Source organism: Nymphaea colorata, chromosome 10 (assembly GCF_008831285.2).
Source record: "Nymphaea colorata isolate Beijing-Zhang1983 chromosome 10, ASM883128v2, whole genome shotgun sequence".
Taxonomy (NCBI): domain Eukaryota; kingdom Viridiplantae; phylum Streptophyta; class Magnoliopsida; order Nymphaeales; family Nymphaeaceae; genus Nymphaea; species Nymphaea colorata.
The window spans coordinates 9,588,130-9,610,158 of record NC_045147.1 but is presented as its reverse complement, the minus strand read 5'-3'; the positions used below and the strand labels follow the sequence as shown (position 1 = coordinate 9,610,158).

Genomic DNA, 22,029 nt, shown 5'->3' with positions numbered 1-22,029 from the left:
CAGCAGATCACAGTCTTATAAAATTGGAAGTACAGGAAATTAGCAAGTTCTGCACTTCACCGAATCTCAGTAGAAACCCCTGTTTTGTATGGATTAGGGGGTAGCAGACGCTGGATAGACGCCAACGCTCGTCTCTTCGATGATCAGCTCCACAACAGCATGATTATCTTTCTGCTGATCAGTCCCTCCTCGCCTGAGAATTGTTGTGGCAGCAACTTGCAGAAACCAACAGTCACTGCAGAGATTGATATAGTGATAATTGGAGATCTCAGGAGGTTAGGAGCGTCACCGAGGGTCAATTGAACCCCTGTTGAATGATGGAAAAGGGAGAAACAGGTGCCCCGTTCAGCGCCAGCAGCGCGCTCTTCCTGTTGCAAGGTCTTTACAGGGACTGGTACGCCAACAGCAGCTCCTTGAAGATGATCTAGCTCTGGAAATAGCAAGAGATCAGAGCACAGATAATTCTAGTATGAATCCACAGTTTAGAGTCATGGAGAATGCACCAGAGATCAAGAGAAACCCAAAACTGAGAGATCAGAATGGGGGAGACAAGCAGGAATCCCTCCTGCAGGTGTGCATTCAGCTTCCAGATCAGCGATCAGTCAAAAAATCATGACTCTTCAACAAGAGCTCCAAAAATGCTGAAACTTGGTCTGAAGATTGCCAACAAGAACAAGAATAGACGCCCTTGAGTTCGGGTTCAGAGGTGCATCCCAGCTGGATCGCGTCACCTCTGATTACTTGCCTGTTTCTACCTAAAACAGCCTGTTGCAGGGCTCAGGCAATGTTCTGGAGTCAGTGCCCTTCAAAAATTCACCAAAATTCAACCGTAGCTCGGATCGCCCTGAAATTTGGACCGTAGATAGCTAAGATGATGATGAACAAATGCCCAAAATTTCAGCTTCAAAGCAGCTTCCAGTAGAGAGCTCGTTAAGGGGGAAAATCCTCCAAATTCTGGTATCGCCAGACAGCTGCTCCACCGATTTCCGCCAATCGCCGCCGCAGTTCTGATCTGCTTCGGTTGGCAGGCCAAATCAACTCCGATTGCGCTCAAAATTCACCAGGTTGTTCCACTTTCAAATACGAAGCCAACGGATCCGTTGCCGTCCTCTGATCGGATTCTGGTCTCTGGAAATTCGCTTCTAATCAGAGAATTCTGTCACTGCTGTTACAGAACCGTGGCCTGTCTTCTTCACACAGCAGCTCTATCTGCTGGATCAAACTCCTCCGTAGCTCGACATAGGTGTAAATTCAACATTCATGAACACGATACATCGAATTAGAATGGATTAAACCAGGGAAAAGATCAATCTAAGCCAGGCGTTAGGCAATCTGCCGTATTCAGCAATCGGTCTTGCCACAACTCGTCAGCACCTATCCTCCTAGTCGAATCCTTCGATCTCAGTCAGAGCGACCGATGTACTCCTTTCGTTAGACGAGTTAGACTCGAATCGAGCAGAGCATCAGCATCCTTACATCCTTTGATCGGATCAACAGGAAAATCTCACGGTAGAATATCCACGAAGAAAGGATTTCTTACCGGCTGAGAAGTTCCTCCAGCTGTCACTTGCAGATCTGAAATTCCTCGGGTGAACGGCGAAACAGTTGCTCATCCGACGGTTCTTTCCTCCGATTTCAGCCTCTAGGTGCCTCAGGGATCGGAGAACACCTGCACCGTGATCAGATCGCACTTCTGTACAGGTTTCCGGTGTCTACAGTTCCGGTAGCGTTCCCGGTTCTGCTCCTCTGGTTCTGCAGGCGATCATCTTCTCCGGCGAAGTCTCCTTCGTCGGCCAAGTTTTTGGCACCACACTCAAGCAGCAAAAACTCTCGCGCGGGAGAGAAAGTTTCAATTTTATTGATATCCAAAATCAGAATTATTACAATTGGTGCGCAGTCTCCAGCTTATATACGCTGGACTGTCCCAAGTCATCACCCGTCGTCTCGGTTCGACTGTTCGAGACAAGTACAAGAATCAAAACACAAAACAAGAAGAGAATTACATTGAATCGGTCTGGGCTGAACCCAGCCGCGACGCGCCCAGGTTAGCCTGAGCTCTTCCTAACTGGACCAGACCATGTCGCACACTCGGCTGCACCCAGTCTGCCTCGGTCTCTCTTTAATCTGGTGCAGTCCTTGGTTGACCCGAACCTGCAACCTCTGACCCTCTACCTCTGACCCTCTAACTCTGACCTGCTGACCACGAACCCTGCTCTTGCTATCATCCTGACCGAACCCACCTGTAACCAAGTTCTTCTCAGTTGGCTGAACCCTGTCCGCGCCCAACACAGACTCCTCAAGCTCGGCCTTGGCTGTAATCAGCTTGCCACAATCTGTCGTAGTCTTCAAGTTAACCTCACAACGAAAAACATCATCCTCCGAATCTGGCCCGAATGTCATGCGCTCTACCTCGGCATCAGCAGCACCCTTGGCCTCGTCGAGGATCTCGGCCATGACTGCGACGATAGCCCGCAGCTCGCTATCTCTCCTGGCAGCCTCCTCAGCTGCGCTCGGCAGCACACAAGGTGGGTGTGTATCAGAGATCCTGTCAGAATCCAATTCCAGAGACATACCTAAAACATTCCGACTCTAAAACAACATGTTCTCTAGATAAAGTACTGCAATAGAAAAACTAAATATGAATTCTGGTGTAAATAACTGTATATCCTGTTTGAAATTCATTTTATATAGGACCTTATAAACTATTTCATTTGAATCATTTCAAACAAAAATCATATCAAAATCAGTACATATAGTATACGTTACAACAGATTTTACATGACGTATAATATACATTATAGGCTATAGCAGATTGTACATATAACAAATCGTACAAATCAGTACATATAATATACATTATATAGATTCAACTGCAGATGGAACCACTTTAAAAATTGCTTCGGCTTGTACATATAATATACGTATATAAAATATTAGTGTACAATATGTAATATACACTATTTCAGATTGTAGTGTACATATAATATACATTATAACAGATTGTACATATAATATAACACACAGTATATACAATAAAATCACAAGTAATGCATTCCCATTAACTACGCATGCTGATGCCTAGTCCAGCCTAGGCGTGCCTACACGCTAGCACCACACCTATAGTGTGCCTAGGCGCCAGCACCACACCCATCACCCGTGTGATGGACTTAGGTGACGGGTGTGGACTGACGGCTAGTCCATGCCTAGGTGACGCCTTAACAACATAGGTAAGCATGTCTTGGATAGTTTTTTCAGAAATAAAATCATGATCTTTTGACCATCAATTTTGGTGCATTGTGTGTAAAAGTGCATTTCAAGATTCACAAGAGTTAAGTAAAAAAATGACTTTATTCACAAGGATCCTCACAACAATCATAATACCAGTATGTGCTCAAAAGCGCAAATAAACTCTCAAGGGATTATATGAACAGTGGAATGCACCATGGCACAAGCAAATATATTGCATTGAAGATCAATGCATTAGCAAAGCATTGCCAGAGAAGGGGCTGAGCCTCACAATATATACAGCTTAAGGAAAAGCTGCTAGCTGTTGTGCTAGCTCCAATTGTTGGCTAGTTCAGTCTAGTTAAATGCTAAAGTGGTCAGAAAAGAGAAGTGAAAGTATATTTAAAAGGATTACAAATACAGAAAACAGAATTCATAGAAAACAGAAATTACATAGTGAACTACATATAACATATATTATCTTATGTTCGCATGTACTAGCTATAGGGACCATACTTAAATATAAGGGAATTGAAACCAGCCCACCGCCGGATGTTGCTGGGTAGTCGCAGGCACCCAATTTTGACAAGCCACCATTCAAAACTGTGGCTGAAATACTAAAAGATGCAGCTGTGCCCCCATTCTTAAAGACTTTTAGCAATGCTTTTTAGTTTTTTTAGACATCCGACAACATTTGATGGCTTGCTTATTGGATTCTTCAATAGCATATGCATAATACATCCATACAATTAATATAGCCACATACACATAAAATTGGTAGAGGCATATACGTATTGCATACACACAGGAAAAAAATATCATGATGTTTACACACTGTCCTACAAAATTGTAGTGTCACAACCAAAAGTACGCTCAAAACTCAAAAGAAAAGGAAATCAAATCTTTAGGGAAATTTCCAACAATTGAAACTTTGAGATAACATAAGCTAGGTCAGCATTCTCCTTTAGATATTGCTCTCAAACATGATTTTAGTCTATATCAGTATGTTTAGTATCATGAAAGGTTAAATTGCTGGCAATGTATATTCAGTACTTATTATCACAACATAACTTCAGTGAATGATGATGAGTAACACCTATTTCATGAATTAATTGTTGTGAAAAACAGTTAGAAATTAAGTTGTCGACCATACCCTTTTTTATATATGTCTAATGCTTCACAAATCTAGTAAAGGTAATTTTGATATATATTTTTTGAAACTGTATGCTGTATATGCATGCACATGCAAAGATATGTCTGCTTTACATTTGGAGTGGGGACATAGGTTATGTTCTAATGTCTGTAATTTTCCTTCTCTTAGGGTTAATATATATGAATTTGAGGTGTATACATGCATTTTAGGAAGCTAGTGGAGCAATTTCAGGACCTGGTGCATATGGAATACTCAAATTTGAGAGTGGAATCCACAGGGTGCAGGTAATAAGTTTGCTCCATGCTTTTCTGTCTCAAGAAATATTTTTGGATGTTAATGTTGACTTTTTTTTTTTTTTTTGATATTTCATAGCGTGTACCTGTAACTGAGAAATCTGGACGGGTGCACACTAGTGCTGTATCGGTTGCAATTCTTCCTCAAGCTGATGAGGTACTTTAAATTTTTAAGATTGAAGTTCGTGTAAGTTGGTGTCTATATATTGGGGGGCAAAACACATTTTTTGACAATGTCGTGTTTCTATATTGGGGGAGACAACACGTTTTTTGACCATGTCCTTTCCTCATGTAAGGCACACACACACACACACATGGAGAGAGAGAGATAGAGAGATTGATTAGGCAAATTCCCTCTTCAATGATAATTCACAAAGAAATGGGGGGAAACCTTGGGAAAGAGCTTGTGAAAAGCTCAAAGACAGTCACTCAAGTAAGACATGCATAGAAGGCACTCACAGCAGCTAAAAGATGCCATTTTTAATTAACAATGCTTTGAAGCGAACGTACAAAAAAGGTGGAAAATCCCTTTTATATACTAAAAACAAACATAGTTGCATGCTATGTGACACAGATACGGCAATCTGGGTCACGTGCCGGTGTCGACACTCCGGCACGTGGGTCCCGACACTTGGACACGGCAGGATACGTTTTGGATCGGGTTTGGGGGATTCCCGATCCGAACCACTTTCATAACCCGATTTTTTGTTTTAACCCTCGATCTCGTTTTACGCTTTACCCTCGACGGTCGACCTTTACCCTCGACTCCTTGCGGCGACAACAAAGTTCGGCAATGGCGCGCGACGGAGACATTCGGTGGTGTCCGGCGGCAGCCGGCGGCAGCCGGCGACAGACAGAAGTGTTTTTTTTTTCTTTTCGATATTAGAAGTTAGGGTTTCATGCTTCATTTGGGTTTTTTTCGTTTGAGTTTTTCTTGCCGATTTGGGATTTTTTCGTTTGAAGATTGGACGGTTAATCCGTCGATCTTGATCCTATTCTTCAATGCTATGTGCAATATTTTCTTTTTTTGTTTGATTTTGGGATTTTGCCGATTTGGGGATTTTGCCTTAGTGCTTGTAAGATGGCCGTTGCCAACAGTCACTAGAATGTGCCGGATGTTGCCTGCTCTCATTGAGGACTGTTTTACATTACCCAGAAATAAATCTGCATGTTTATACTTTGTTGTATTGTTTTATTTCATGTTATGTTTGTTTGAGACTTTCTTTCTTATGACTTATGAGATTGTAAGAGTGAATTATTAATTTAATGTTTATTTTATTTTATTATCATTTTAAATTTTTTAGAATATAATATTCGTCGTGTCTGCGTATCCTAAAATTTTGAAAATTGCCGTGTCCGCGTACCCGTACCCGTGTGACCTAGGTTGCATGTATTGATGATATTCTGAAAATATCACCTTTGTTTAAAAAGAATGAAACTGTTTATATGAGGAAAATCATTTATTTTCAAATATCACGAGAAAGTGAATAATATAATTTTATTCTCAAATGTCACCAGAAAAGTGAATATTGTGATATTATTTTGATAATAGCTCAATATTTTCCCCTTTTTAAGAAAAAAATTATTTATATGTTCAATGTATATTTCCCATTATTTGTTTTAGAATTTCAAAAACTATTTAGAATGTTTGTTCTTACTTTTGTATAATAATTTAGTATACAAAACTCATAATTCTATATTTTGCTATTATTATCTATATTTTTACGAAGAGAGAGAGAGAGAGAACAAAAACTTGATTAACTTTACCCTAATCTAAGAGTGAAAAGAGATTAGGGCTGGCAGTAATAAGAATTACAATGTCAGTCCAAACAAAATAAGATAACTTTAAAAAACAACACTCCAACTTTCTAATATTGCAGGAAGACTCTAAACAACAGTCAAAGATATTTAACACTCTCGCTCAAGCTAGAGCATAGATATCAATCATGCTTAACTTGATACATCGTCTCATAAAATCGCCTATGGGAAGAGCCTTGGTAAAAATATCAGCTGCATGATCTTTAGATGAGACATGAATAGTACTAATTACTCCTTCCGGTACCAAGTCCCGAACATAATTACAATCCACTTCAATGTGTTTCGTCCTGTCATGGAAAACGGGGGTTGTTGTCAATATAGGTGGCTGCCCTGTTATTACAATACGTCTTCATTGGGAGGTTTACTAAAATGCCCAAATCTAAAAGCATTGATATGACACATCAGACATGACATTTCAGTTGCAGTTTGGGCTATAGCCCTATATTCAAACTCAACACTAGATCGGACAACCACAGTCTGCTTTTTGCTGCTCCAAGAAATAAGATTACTCATTACCTTCAACAATGACACAAAAACCTATAGTACTTTTTGTCATCCATAGATCTTGCATAATCAGCATCATTAAAGATTTCTATGTCAATACATTCTCCATTTTTTAACTAGAACCCCTTTCCTGGGGCTGATTTTAAGTATCTCACCACCATTAATGCAGCCTTTCAATGAACCTTTCGAGGTTTTTCTATGAATTGACTTAGCTTATTCACAACAAAGTTAATGTCAGATCGAGTAACAATCAAATATAAAAGTTTCCTTATTAGAGATCTGTATGATCTAGAGTCAACAGTCTCTGATTCATCATCATGAATATGAACTCGCGGATTCATAGAAAGTATGGCAGGTTTGGCCCCCAATAAACTTGTTTCCTGCAAAAGATCAAGAACATATTTTTTTTGAGACACTACAACCCTTTTACTACTACGAGCCACTTCAGTACCAAGGAAATAACGGAGTTGACCAAGATCTTTTGTAACAAAGTGCTTTATATGAATTCTTTTGTCTGAGTTATCTCTTGGTTACATTCCCCGCTGAGAACAATATCACCAGCATACACAATCAGTATCACTATGCCGGACGTGCCTTGCTTGATGAACAATGAGTGATAAAGTTGGGATATTTGAAATCCATACTTAGATATAACTTCTGTTAGCTTATGGAACCATGCACGGGGACTCTGTTTAAGTTCACAAATGACCTTTTTGAGTTTGCATACCTTGGAGCACTCCCCTTGTCGCTCAAAACCAGGTAGCTGCTGCATATAGACAACTTCAGATATATCTCCATATAGAAAAACATTTTTCACATCAAGCTGAACTAAAGGCCAATCTTGCTGAATATAATTAGGCGAATAGGGCCTAACCGTGCCATGGGCGAAAATGTCTCGAAGAAGTCAACCCCATAAGTCTTTGTATAATCTTTAGCTACAAGACGTGCTTTGAACCGTTCTACTGAACCATCAGAATGATACTTGATGGTGAACACCCATTTGGAGCTAACAACATCGCAATTCATCGATGGATCAACAAAGTCCCAAGTCTCCTTAGAGATAAGAGCATCCATTTCCTCCTGCATGATTTACTTCCATCGTGAATCTAATAAGCCTGGTGGTGAGAAGAAGGGATAATGTGACTAGACATAGCCCGATCAAACTGCACCAAACTCATACTCACATAGTCATTAGAAACAAAGTTAGAAATCAGATTTATAGTACACTGTTGTTGGCTCTTGCAAATAGCAATAGGAAGATCATCTGCAGAATGGTCATCATTTATGTCTAAGTCAGTCTTATCAGTAGAACTTACTTCTTGAGAAGACTCTGGTGGACGCTTTGGAGGGAGACATTGACAGCGAGAGTTGACTAATGGAGGATCAAGGAAACAGTCACATGATATAGGTGGGGAGGAGGGAATAGGAAGAGGAATAGAAACTGACATTTCAGATATAATGGGACTCGGAAAGAAGAAGCAAGGGCGAGACTCAAAGAATGTAACATCCGCCCTGATAATCTCTTTCTTGGTATGAGGATCAAAACATCGATATCATTTTTGATTGGTCGAATATCCAATGAATACACATTTGATTGCTTGGGCCTAATACTTTGGAAGATATGTGAAATAACGGTTGATCTAGATATAATATTTGAATAGGAATGCGTTCTTGGATGGTAGATGAGGGCAATCTGTTAGTAAGGTAGCATGTGGTAAGAATAGCATTCCCCAAAAAGAGGCGGGCATATGAGTATGCAACATGAGAGTGCGGTCCACATTTAGGAGTTGCAGATGTTTGCATTCAGCGATACCATTTTGTTGCGACGTATGGGGACAAGTATATTGTGGTCGAATTCCATGATTGACATAAAATTGCATCCGAAGATTTGAATTCAAGAGCGTTATCAGTGCGAATACTTTTGACAATGAAACCAAACTGAGTTTTTATTTTCTTAACAAATTTCTAAAGAATTAAAATAACTTTAGATCTCTCCTGTAACAAAAATACTCAATTGACTTTAGTAAAATCATCAACCAAAACAAGATAATATCAAAAACGCGAATGAAAAGCAACCCTACTAGGACCCCAAACATCCATATGAAGGAGATCAAAAGGACTTTGACTAGATGGACTCTGACTCGAAGGAAAATTGCTTTGTATGTTTGCCTAGTTAGCACGCATCACATAAGAAAGACTCTTAACGCAAAAATATCTGGAAACAGACGACAAAGTTTGGACACAGATGGATGACCTAGTCTGTGCCACTGCGAAGGAGAAGTCCTCGATGTGAAGGAAGATGCAGTAATATCTACCGGGATAGAAAGGAAATAGAATCCCTCACGTTGATCGCAGCTACCAATCATCTTCCTAGTTTTTTATTCTTGAAAAGAACAAGAAACAAGATAAAAATTGACTCTACACTGTACGTCACTAGTTAAATAACAGATTAACGGGAAAACGAGGAGCATCTACCACATGTGTAATGGTCCCCAAGTGTGGGAGACAAATATCAGCATTGCCCAAAATGAGGGACAACTTGCCATCAGCCAGCCTGACATGCTGTGGTGTAGTGATTAATGATGAAAAAATCTGTGGCTGATTACAACAGTGCTTGGATGCTGCTGAATCAATCATCCACATCATACCTGGGTAATTGGTACACCAACATATAAGGCCGAGCCCACTATAGCAGTGGAGGGAGATGTAGAGGAGGATCTCTGATCGAGAACAAGTTCATATTCATCCTTGCTTAAGTTAAGATAGTATGATGTACGTATAGGAGAACAAGTAGGAAGCTCAACCATAGATGTTGTAGCTTGTAAGGAAGCTACTTGGGATGAAGAAGACTCTTTGCCTGCAATGATTCTATCTCCACCACACCCTGGTGGACTAGCTGAACGGAGATGAGGATGCTTGTCTCAACATTGGTCCTCTAAATGACCTAATTTGCCAATAGATGCACTGAAATTTGCCGCGACCTGCATCACGGCCTGTACCACGTCCCCTAGCTCCAACATAGGAACTATGGCCACGTCCTCCTGATACCACAAATGCAGAGACCGGTGTGTCATGTGTAGGCTAAGAAAGAGTGACTGCAAGGCGATTCAGCTCGGATACCTTGTTACGACCTGAGAGAGAGAAAAAAATTGATTAACTTTACCCTAATCTCAGAGTTAAAAGAGATTAGGGCTGGCGGTAACAAGAATTACAATATCAGTCCAAACAAAATAAGGTAACTTTAAAAAACACACACTCCAACTTCCTAATACTGCAGAAAGATTCTAAACAACAGTCAAAGATATTTAACATATATATTTTTAGAATTTATTGAATTCTAGGTTTCTTTTTTCAGAATAAAATTATCAAATAATTCTGAGAAACTATTTGGCTTAGAAATTCCATGATACTTGTGACTGATACAAAGAGGTGAATGGAGCTAGCCATTGAACTTCCTCCAACAGCAATGATACTTTAAATGCAAAGGTATTAGGTTAAACCTGTTTATGAAAGATTTAATATCTTAGATGCTAGCTTCCTGTGTATTGGGAGTCAAAATTGGGCACTAGATATTATGGTTGCAAGAAAATTCTCTATTTTTAGAGTTGTAAGTTTTGTTGAAAATGTTAATGGAGGGCAATAGAAATTAATATTTTACTTGATCTATTAGATGGATGATGATTTGACAGTCTCCTTGTGCACGAGAACAAATAGATGTGGTCTCTTCTCAACACAATGATTTGATCTTTATGGTTGTAATGTTGATATAGGTCTAAAAAAGAATTTATCACTAGTTACAGACATAGGAATAAAAGACATAAAGATGTAGAAACTTAACACCCCATTCATAGTCTTGCAGAAATAGTTGGATCTCTTCAAACTTCTGTGCCTTATTATTCCTTATCCTATAAATCCAGTGCCAAGAACTCAAAGCAGGAGATGAGGCATCCAGAAATTCTGAGAAGAGTGAAGGAGCAGGGGATAACTTAGAAGGAAGCAAACCTAGAAAGGAAAGATGAGTGACCTAAAACACTGAGTTGGAAGAGAAAAGGGAAGTTAACATGAAAGCTAAACAAGGAGCATGCAGAGGCCAGAAAAAAAAAGAAAAAATAAATAAATATATATATATATATATATATATATATATATATATATACACACACAAAAAAATATGCTTTTTGAAAAAACATGTCAAACTATCGGCCAGAAAAAAAGGCAAAAGAAAATGTCGTTTTTTCAATGAAAAAAACAAATTTTGTCTCATTTTTGTCATTTTTTTATTTCAGACATATTTTTCATGTTTTTTTAATATGAAACTGCTTGTTTCCATTTTTTAATTGTTATTTGTTGCTGATCTTTTTTTTATGATTCCTTATTAGTTTCTCATTGATTTTATTTTTCCTTAATTTTGAAGATTTTTAAATTTTTTTAAAAAAAATCCTCATTTTTTCATGCTCTCCGTATTCTACCAAAGAAAAATCTCAACATTTAAAACTCAAAAATGATATTTGTGCTATGGTATATACATATTCATTTTTTTCTTAAATTAGCTTACTGCTGTTTTAAAATTGTATAGTAAATTTTCTTGTAACATCAAACTTAATACAGGCCTTTATATTCCACACTGTAAGAAGTTAAAAGTTACTAATTCTAGCAAATAAAGGCTAGTTGTAACATCTTGACATATTCACCTTTCAAATTAAGAACAAATGTAGCTTATTAAAGGTCGTGTTTCTAGGATTTATTAAGATATTAAAGCATAAAGACCCAATAACACATTTTATATAAAAATATAAGCAAGCATGGAGAACAATAGAAAATGAGGGAGAAAAATAAGAGCACATGACTTGAATAATGAAGGACGGGAAGCAAAGGAGGACCCTGTTCTACAGTGTCTATTTGAACAGAGTGCTCTCACTGTTTTATGTCTTTATGTTCTAGACATCAAGAACTACATATATATGCTACTGTTGGATCAAAGTGTTCTTATGACCTTTGTCTGCAAAATCTGAGTCCCAAAATGCTTCCTGTTGAAGATTCTGCCATCAAGTTGATGAGGGTTCTCCTTTAAGAAATGCCAAAGCTTGTATGCTTCTCATAAAATTTTAATATTGCTTTCTTGACATTGTTCTTGATATTTTACAACTTGTTCTTTCACCTAATTGACTTTGTTTGCCACGTTATTCTTCATATTCCTTTACAGGTGGATGTGCAATTGCGCACCGATGACTTAAGAATAGATACATATCGATCTGGTGGATCAGGAGGTCAACATGCAAACACTACAAATAGTGCTGTTCGGATTACTCATATTCCTACTGGAATTGTGGTCTCAATACAGGATGAAAGATCACAACATATGGTAAGAATATGTTTATTTAATCTACCTGGAGGAGTTGCAGAGATTGCTCTTGCAAGGTTTTCCTTCAGAAGTTATTTTCTTAAAAACGGTTTTAGAGAAAAAGGTTGAAGTTTTAAGAAGAAAAACTGCTAGAAAATAAGATAAGAGATTTGTGGTACTTGATTGCAATATATAAAAACTTGTCCTTCCATCCCCCAAATGAATCTCCAAAAAGTATTGTAAGGCATATTCTTTGTCAATATTTTGAATTCTTAGGATGTTTTGTTTTTGTCAAAGTCATTTGAAATTTGATGATATTTTGACCATTCAAAAGATCACCAAGATTTTGGCTAATCATTTATGGTGTAATGGTCAGTTCTATGGTTTATGGTTCACGAAGCAGGAAGACATTAATGAGCATTCATGCTAATTTCTTATCAATTGGGTTCCTATAAGATGCTATTGTTTATGATTAGTGAATGCTACTTTTTGGTCTGCATCACCAATGCTTGATGTGATTAATCTGCAGAACAAAGCTAAAGCTCTGAAAGTATTATGTGCCAAGCTGTATGAAACGGAGAGGTGCAGACTCCAAGCAAGCAGATCAAAGCTTAGATCTGAACTGGTACTATTAGATGAAAATATAATAATTAAATTTAAAATTTTAGCTGTCCTAATTTATTGCCCTAGACAACTGACAACTATTTCAAGCACCATGCCCATGGAAAACTTTACATTCTGAAGCCATTTTTGTTATTTATTAAGTTTTTGAGTTGTATTTGCTCGATGTTCAACCGGCTTTACTAAAATCTTGCCAATCATAAAAAAAATAGTTAGAAGACTTTCAAATTTTCAATACATTTTCAGACCACACTTACCCTTGGTGATGATTTTGCAGATTGGAAGTGGGGACAGGTCAGAGCGGATTCGTACGTACAACTTTCCTCAAGGTCGTGTGACAGATCATCGCATTGGAGTGACATGTCATAATATACATGATGTGTTGCAAGGTGAAAGCCTGGACGTCTTTATTGATGGTCTTCTTTTACAAGAAGAAACAAATGCTGTTGCGTCTTTTGCTTCTGACTAGTTTATCCTTGGAATTCATAACTTGTTTCAGAAAATCTGGATTCTTTTGCGTTGTTGCAGCTAAAGGCATCAAAATTTGAAAGATACACTTAACCATTTATATTCCCAACCAAATTCATGGCTTAGCTGTAGATCTTATAGGAAGTGGCTGAGTATGCCCCTTGGAAACTATTAGATATCAACTGATTGTGGAATTGAGAACAATTCGATCTGCCAGTTTTGCTTATATGCCAGATAAACTAAGCAATGGTTGATGTATAATTCTGCTGGTCGTAACGACAGGTTTTCTTTGGAAATTCCCTGTTAGGGCTCTTTTGATTTTTGAAAGGAAAAGTGATTGGAAGTGAGTCATCAATGTTTTCCAGTTTTTTTTCTTTTGCCAAGCAGCTTTAGATATGTGTGTAAATCTTCAGACGAGGTAGGCCTCATAACTGCAGGGCGTCCCGATAAAGTTCTACAAATGTGGTTTTTGAAATGACTCGCCTTTGTTTTTGTAATAAGGAACAAATTAGAATATGTATGCTGATGGTACAATCTTCAATCGTTCAACTAGATTTCCAGCTGTTTCATTGGGCCGTTTGATGGATTGGAATTGAAAAAAAAAAATTGGAAAAAAAATTTTTGGAATAAATGAATGGAAAAGATCTTTCCGATTCTCATTTTGATGTGTGTGATGAATGAGAAAAAAATTTCTTGAAACTCATTTCTTAGTTTGATAGATTGGAAACAAGTTTTAGGAAGCTTGTTTCTTAGTTTCCTATGTGTGTGAATGTGTTTCTGCATTGTCAGTGTTAGAGAAGTATAATACGTTGTAGTGTTGCATATATAATGCAATATGTAACATGTTATATATATATATATATATATATATATATATAATGTATTATATGAATTTATATATATAGTGTATATGTATAACGTCATACTTGTAGTGCACATATACACTATATATAATGTGTATAGAAGTTTCATATATTATATAATAATTCATTATCTTTTTTCCACAAAAATTTTGTAGGGAAGCTCATCTTGCAAATTCTGAGACATGAATATTTGCAAACTAGAGAGAATACTGGGATTGCTATTTCTTTTACGGTAGTTTTGGTAATCATAGTTGGAGAGAGTGAGACAGAGAGTGAGAGTTACATATGTTGTTATATATATCATATCTATTATATATCAACGTGTATTATCAACGTGTATTATATGTAATATGTTATATTACACACACACATATATATATGTACATTATGCTATGCATGTATCATATGTATAACATTAAAATTTGTATATTGTTGCATACTATAGTATTATGTTATATACGGACGTATACTATATATAAAATATATTATCTATACACTTGTATGTATATATACATGTGTATATAATATATCTGTTACATGTAATAGATATAACACGTTATATCATAATTATATACATTTACATATATGAGTATATACATATTATATATGAATATATATTAACGTATATGTATATATACATATAACCTATAACATATACATATGTTTTTTACACGATATATATAATACGTTAAAATGTGTATATGTATAATACGTTGTAGTGTTGCATATATAATGCATAATATGTAACATGTTATATACATATATATATCTATATATATATATATTTATTTATTTATATATAATGTATTATACGAATTTTATATATATAGTGTATATGTATAACGTTATACGTGTAGTGCACATATATATGTGTATAGAAGTTTCATATATTATATAATAATTCATTATCTTTTTGCCACAAAAATTTTGTAGGGAAGCTCATCTTGCAAATTCTGAGACATCAATATTTGCAAACTACAGAGTGCTAGTTTTGGTAATAGTAGTTGGAGAGAGTGAGACAGAGAGAGTGAGAGATACATATGTTGTATATCATATCTATTATATATCAACGTGTATTATATGTAATATGCTATATTACACACACATATATATATATATATGTACATTATACTATGCATGTATCATATGTATAACATTAAAATTTGTATATTGTTGCATACTATAGTATTATGTTATACACAGATGTATACTATACATAAAATATATTATATATACACTTGTATGTACATATACATGTACATACAATATATCTGTTACATGAAATAGACATAACGTGTTATATCATAATTATATACATTTACATATATGAGTATATACATATGATATATGAATATTTATTAACGTATATGTATATATACATATAACCTATAACATATACATATGTTTTTTACACGATATATATAATACGTTAAAATGTGTATATGTATAATACGTTGTAGTGTTGCATATATAATGCATAATATGTAACATGTTATATATATAGTGTATATGTAAAACGTTATACGTGTAGTGCACATATATATGTGTACAGAAGTTTCATATATTATATATATAACATGCAACGTATTATATATATATATATATATATATATATATATATATATATATATATATATGCATATTATATGAATTTTATCTATGTTGAAGTATGTTAGACGGGTCTCGGGACCGGGTCCGAATCCATACTCGATCCATCTTGTAGCCCTTGTTGGGCGTTACTTAAGTCGTGTAACCCTAATCCTTATGGTATATGAAATCCTAAGAGAGAGAGAGTTTGGCGGCTAGTGGGCACGAGCTCCTCCTCATCTGTGGTTTTTTTTCTCTTGTTGAGGGTTTTTCCACGTTACATCGTGTTCCTCGTTTTCTCTTCCTCTGTGTTCGTGTTTCTACTCAGAGCCCACGAGATTGAGACTTTTTTGGTGATTGTGGAGTTTTCTTCATCCGCCGCCGCCGCCATCACTGCTGCCGTCACCGCCGCCGCCGCCGTGTCCGCCGCCGCCGCCGCCGCCGTTACCTTTCTGCTGCGTCGTCCGACGACGCTGCTGACACCGCCGCCGGCTCCGCCACCAGCGTCAATGCCCTTGCTGTCGCGCCGTCGCCCTCGCTGTCGTGTCGTCGCCCTTGCTGTCGCGCCGTCGCCCTCGCTGTCGTGTCGTCGCCCTTGCTGCCGCGTCGTCCTTTGCGCCATCGCCTTCTGGGTCGGCCCTGCTCCCTGCGTCGTCCTTTGCGCCATCGCCTTCTGGGTTGGCCCTGCTCAAGTGGTGCCCTCCATTGCTGCCGCCGTTTGCTGTCGCCCCCCTTCCTCCCTGTCGTCGCCCTCTGCGCCGTCGATATCGGCGCCCGACCTGCTTCCTGCTCCGCCTGACCAGCAACGTCTTCCGCCGCCCGACCTGCTTCCTGGTGTTGGCTTTCCGTCTAGCGCTGCCTCTACTCCCTGCATCATTGTTCTCCTGCGGGATCTGCTGCAGAGTTCCAGCACCTCTGCTCACGCCAGTTGCTGCGTGCTCCCCATTGCCACGGCTGCCCTTTGTCACTGCAGGAGAAATTTGGGTGTTCAATCGACGTGATGGCGGATTCCCCTATAGGAGAGTGGATCATCGACAGTGGCGCTACTCACCACATGACCGGCGATCCTAAAGTCTTTCATGGGTATAAGCTTTCGTCAGGAAAGGAACGTGTTTCTCTTGCTGATGGTTCATCTATCTCTGGTTCCTCTATCTCTGTTGTGGTTGGGAAAGGGAGTCTCCCACTTTTGAACAAGTTCTTTGTCCACAATGCTCTACATGTTTCTCATCTTCCCTTGAACCTCTTGTCGGTTAGCAAGATTACGAAAGGGTTGAATTGTGAACTAATTCTTTCTGCTGATCGCTTTGTTATGCAAGACTTGGTGATAGGGAAGAGGATTGGGATTGGTCTGACTTCTGACGGGCTATATCGCTTACCTATGTGTACTGCTCAGGCTCTCATGACGGTAGTCAGTCAAGCAACGAAGAACAGAGAGGAGTCCCTTCAATTGCTTCTACGATGAGCGCCTTGGACACCTGCCTTTTGAAATTCTTAGCTGATTTATGTTCCAGGTTAGATATGACTATGGTGTCCTGTGATGTCTGTCACCTGGCCAAAGATGTTAGGGCTTCATATCCTTTGTCTAGCCATCAGTCTAATGAGGTATTTGTCATGATTCATTCTGATGTGTGGGGCCTTCAAGGATTCCTTCTTATCATGGTTTTCAGTATTTTATCACCTTTATTAGATGATTGTTCTCGTAACATTATTGTCTATTTGTTGAAAGACCATAGTGAAGTTCCTACTGCCATAGAGACTTTCATTGCTTATGTGGAAACTCAATATGGAGCATCTGTTAAGACCTTTCGATCTCACAATGCTCGTGAGTATATGTGTCAGTCTGTTGATAGCTTCTTTCGAAAAAAGGGAATTGTTCATGAGACTTCTTGTAGGTTATACTCCTCAAAATGAAGTTGCTGAACGAAAGAATCGTCAGTTATTGAATATGACTCGAGTTCTTCTTTTTCAACGTCATGTTCCAAAAAGGTATTGGGGGGATGCTGTGTTGACCAGTGTGTATCTTATAAATTGTTTGCCTAGTCGTGTGTTGAATGGGCAGACGCCTCACTCTATGTTACCGGGGAGTCGTGAACCTTTCTCTCTTCCACCAAGAGTCTTTGGCTGTGTTTGTTTTATTCACAATTATAGTCCTCACGTTAAAAAGCTTGATCCAAAGTCTATTAAGGGCGTATTTCTAGGTTATTCTCCCACTCAAAAAGGATATAAGTGTCGGGACCCTTCCACTGGTCATGCCTATGTTACCAAAGATGTCACTTTTCGTGAACATGCTTCCTATTTTGGTGAGAATCCTCTTCAGGTGGAGAATTATATGTCAAAGGAAGAGTATTCTTCGAGTCAGAAAATTCTGTTTATAGATTTTTTAGACTACAGACGTGAATCCATTGGTCCTTTTATTGAGGTGCTTGAACAAGAGAAAAATGGAGTGTGTTCTATTGGGGTAGGAGAGGAATGCAATCGTCTGTTTGGGCAAGTTTACTCTAGGCGAAGAGTCTGTACTGAGTGAGAATTCTACTCCCAATCCAGTTAGTCCTTCCCTAGATGACCCAAGTCGTGCTCAGAAGCAACCTGTTGAAGAAGAGATTCAGACTGTTATTGCAAGTGAAGAGCTTCCCATCGCCCTGCGAAAGGGTGTCAGGTCATGTACTCAACATCTTATTGATAACTTTCCTATTGGTGACTTTGTTTCATATTCTAGACTGAGCAAGGACTACAAATGTTTTGTATCTTCTCTTTCTTTGGCTATGATTCCCAGGAATGTTGCTGAGGCTCAAAGTGATCCCAAGTGGACTTATGCAATGCAAGAAGAAATGGAAGCCCTGAGAAGAAACATGACATGGGAAGTTATAAAAATTTCTGAGGCCGCTCACTTGGTTGGATCTAAGTGGGTCTACACCATCAAGTACAAACCAGATGGAAGTGTTGAAAAATACAAAGCTCGTCTTGTGGCCAAGGGGTTTAGTCAGAAATATGGGATTGATTATTTGGAGACATTTGCTCATGTTGCTGCGAAGATGAAGACTGTCAGAGTCATTATCTCCTTAGCTGTGATGAAGGAGTGGAAGATGTACCATGTCAAGAATGCATTTCTCAATGGAGACCTTGAAGAAGAAGTATATATGTGTATGCCTCCAGGATATGAGAAACGTAGAAAATGTTGCAAGTTAAGGAAAGCTTTATATGGGCTGAAGCAATCTCCTCGAGCATGGTTTGAACGACTTAGACTTGTCATGAAACAATGTGGATACCATCAAGGGAATGGAGATCATACACTCTTTGTGAAGAGAAATGAACAAAAGGTTACTATTTTGTTGGTATATGTTGATGATATGATTGTCACAGGTGATGATAAAGATGAAATAATTAAGTTAAAGAAACTGTTGGCGATCGAGTTTGATCTCAAGGACCTTGGTAAGTTGAAATATTTCCTTGGCATTGAAATTGCTAGGTCTGGGACTAGCATCGTAAGTACACCCTAGATTTGTTAAAGGAGACCGGAAAATTAGGGTGTAGACCAGCTTCTACTCCTCTAGATGTTGGCCATAAGCTAAGTCTTAAAGATGGAGAGCCTCTCTGAAGAGGCCAAAAGAAGATATCAATGTCTTGTAGGGAAGTTGATTTATCTTACTCTCACTAGACCTGATATTACCTTTGCTGTGAATGTGATGAGTCAATTCATGCATGCTCTCACGGATGCACACTTGAAGGCTGTTAACAGGATCTTGTGTTACTTGAAGAGAAATCCTGACAAAGGTCTTTTGTATGTCAAGCAAGACACTCTTGGGATTGAAGGTTATTCAGATGCAGACTGGGCAGGCTGTATTGACACTAGGAGGTCTGGCTATTGTATTTATTTAGGAGGGAATCTCATAGTGTGGAGAAGTAAAAGACAAGATGTTTGTGGCTTCTTGTTTGGGAGGGAATCTCATAGTGTGGAGGTCCACCTCTGGCTGATGTTCTAACGAAAGCTCTATCTTCAATTTCATTCAAAAATGTATCCAAGTTGGGCATGTTTGATATATATGCCCAACTTGAGGGGGAGTGTTGAAGTATGTTAGATGGATCTCGGAACCGGATCCGGATCCATACCTGATCCATCTTGTAGCCCTTGTTGGGCAACTTAAGTTGTGTAACCCTAATCCTTATGGTATATGAAATCTTAATCTGACGACTAGTGGACACCAGCTCCTCATCTGTGGTTTTTTTCCTCTTGTTGAGGGTTTTTCTACGTTACATCGTGTTCCTCGTAATCAAGTAAGAAGTTGACATAACAAGGAGCCACAAACATTAAACATTTACGTAGTGAAATGCTCAAATTATGAAGAGGTACAAAAGGCACATGCTTTGACAATGGAATGACCATTTAGGAATAGGATATAGTTGTTTTAGTTATCCAGTATAAAGTAACAGATGAAAATATTTCTGTCATTAGTCGTTTCCAGAAGCAATACCAAGCATTCAATTTGCAGTCGTTAACACATTTAAACTTGGATTACACAAGCAAATGACATGAGGAACAATCTCTCTGGACATTGTGAAGGGCATAAATAGAGATTGCATACAAAGATCCAACAGTGACAGTAATTGTGAAAGCACAATATTAGGAAATCACAGAAGGCTAAGGCAGCAACATAAACAGTAAAGTCAGCAATCAACATACATAGATCGCCTTATGAACAAGGGCACAAAGCAACAACATGGAACAATATTCTAAATGTGATAACCGCATGGCATTCAATTCAATAAATATCACTTGTTTTCACATGAAAAAGCTGCAAACAAGAGCACCACGGTCCTAGCATCCCAACATCTAGCAAAAACATGAAAAATGGCATGATAATTTCAGAATGTTTTCAACATATAAAGAAAGCAACACTATTTCTATGTAATATGAATATATTTAACTATTTTTCATTAGTTTACTGACAAAAAACTTACAACAGTTCTTTGTATGAATTTAAGTAAAAAACTTACATTTTAATTATTGTAAGCTCGCTTTAGCTTCTACAAATTAATTACTGTACTGGCAAAACAAGGTCATACGCAATGACAAGATAATGCACCATTTCGTAAAAGATGACATATTGTTCAACCTTCACATTCGCAAGTTCAAACTATAGCTGCTGTTGACAATCATTAGCTTATTGTAGAAAATGCATTTCACATTTGAACATCTAGTTGAGAAACTCCAGAATACCTTGAAAGATTGCACATATACCTGGCCATAAAAGCAAAGGTGAGACAAATGTACCTTGTTATATCATGGAAAGCAATGCACTTTAGTTGCGGAGCTGCTTACGCTAAATGAGTTAAGAAAGACGCAACCCAAGGAAATTTTCGTTCCGAGAAGAATAGAATCTTCATTCTGTTTAGGGGTCTCGATGGAAGATCGATACGATGTCAGCTAATCGAGAGGCACAGTCCCGACTGATACGCAGGGTTCGTTATCAAGAAAGAGAGAGTGAGAGAGAGAGTGAGAGACATGAATCAAAGATGAATGAGAGAATGATGAACTCGAATGGAAGCTTCTCGAACGATTGCTGGTGTCCCCTTTTTTCTTCTTTATTATTCCATCAATCCACAATCACCTCTAACTGCTCCACCAACCGTCAAAGATTGTCCAGGTTGAAGATAACACTACCTTAGCCATTCATCTTGCTCTTAATGCCAAATCTTTTCATCTTCAGGGCAATACTCTCCTCCTTCTCCTTGCTTCTGTTATATTATGTGTTAAATATATATATATAATGTAATATACAAATTGTATATATATGTTAATATATACTACTATATGGTTTGATGGTTGGAAACGTGTTTCTGGAAAGTGGTTTCCAAAATTATTTCTGGAATTGGTGAATGGGAAATAAAATTTTATATTTCCAAAACCATGTTGTGTTTGTTAACTTGGAGTTATTTTTCTGAAAACAAATTTCTTTGTTTGATGGCCAAAAGTAGAATCGGTGGAAATGGTGGGTTGCGGTGGAAAAAGGGAGCAAGGGAGGAAGAAGGAAAGGAGGGAGCAGGAAAACAGCGTGTGACGTACCAGAACGTGGAAGAATAACAGTATCAAGAGAGCGAGTAGGGATTCAAAACCGCCGTGATACAAGGCAGGGCCATAGTTGGCGATGACGACCGCAT

General features: G+C 38.2%; 1 protein-coding gene across 3 annotated transcripts in view; it reads left to right on the top strand.

Annotated features, from left to right (window-relative positions):
- LOC116263265 (peptide chain release factor 1, mitochondrial) overlaps nucleotides 1-13,719 on the top strand; it is a 39,677-nt gene extending 25,958 nt beyond the window's left edge. For 2 of the 3 annotated variants that reach the window (XM_031642934.2, XM_031642931.2), the window contains 5 exons: nucleotides 4,588-4,662; nucleotides 4,751-4,828; nucleotides 12,197-12,355; nucleotides 12,864-12,959; nucleotides 13,233-13,719. In XM_031642934.2, the coding sequence (XP_031498794.1) occupies nucleotides 4,588-4,662; nucleotides 4,751-4,828; nucleotides 12,197-12,355; nucleotides 12,864-12,959; nucleotides 13,233-13,424 (600 nt within the window). In that variant the 3' untranslated portion in view covers nucleotides 13,425-13,719. The remainder of the gene's footprint in view (nucleotides 1-4,587; nucleotides 4,663-4,750; nucleotides 4,829-12,196; nucleotides 12,356-12,863; nucleotides 12,960-13,232) is intronic. The other variant, XM_031642933.2, reaches the window with a different exon arrangement.
- The last annotated feature ends 8,310 nt before the right edge of the window (nucleotides 13,720-22,029 follow it).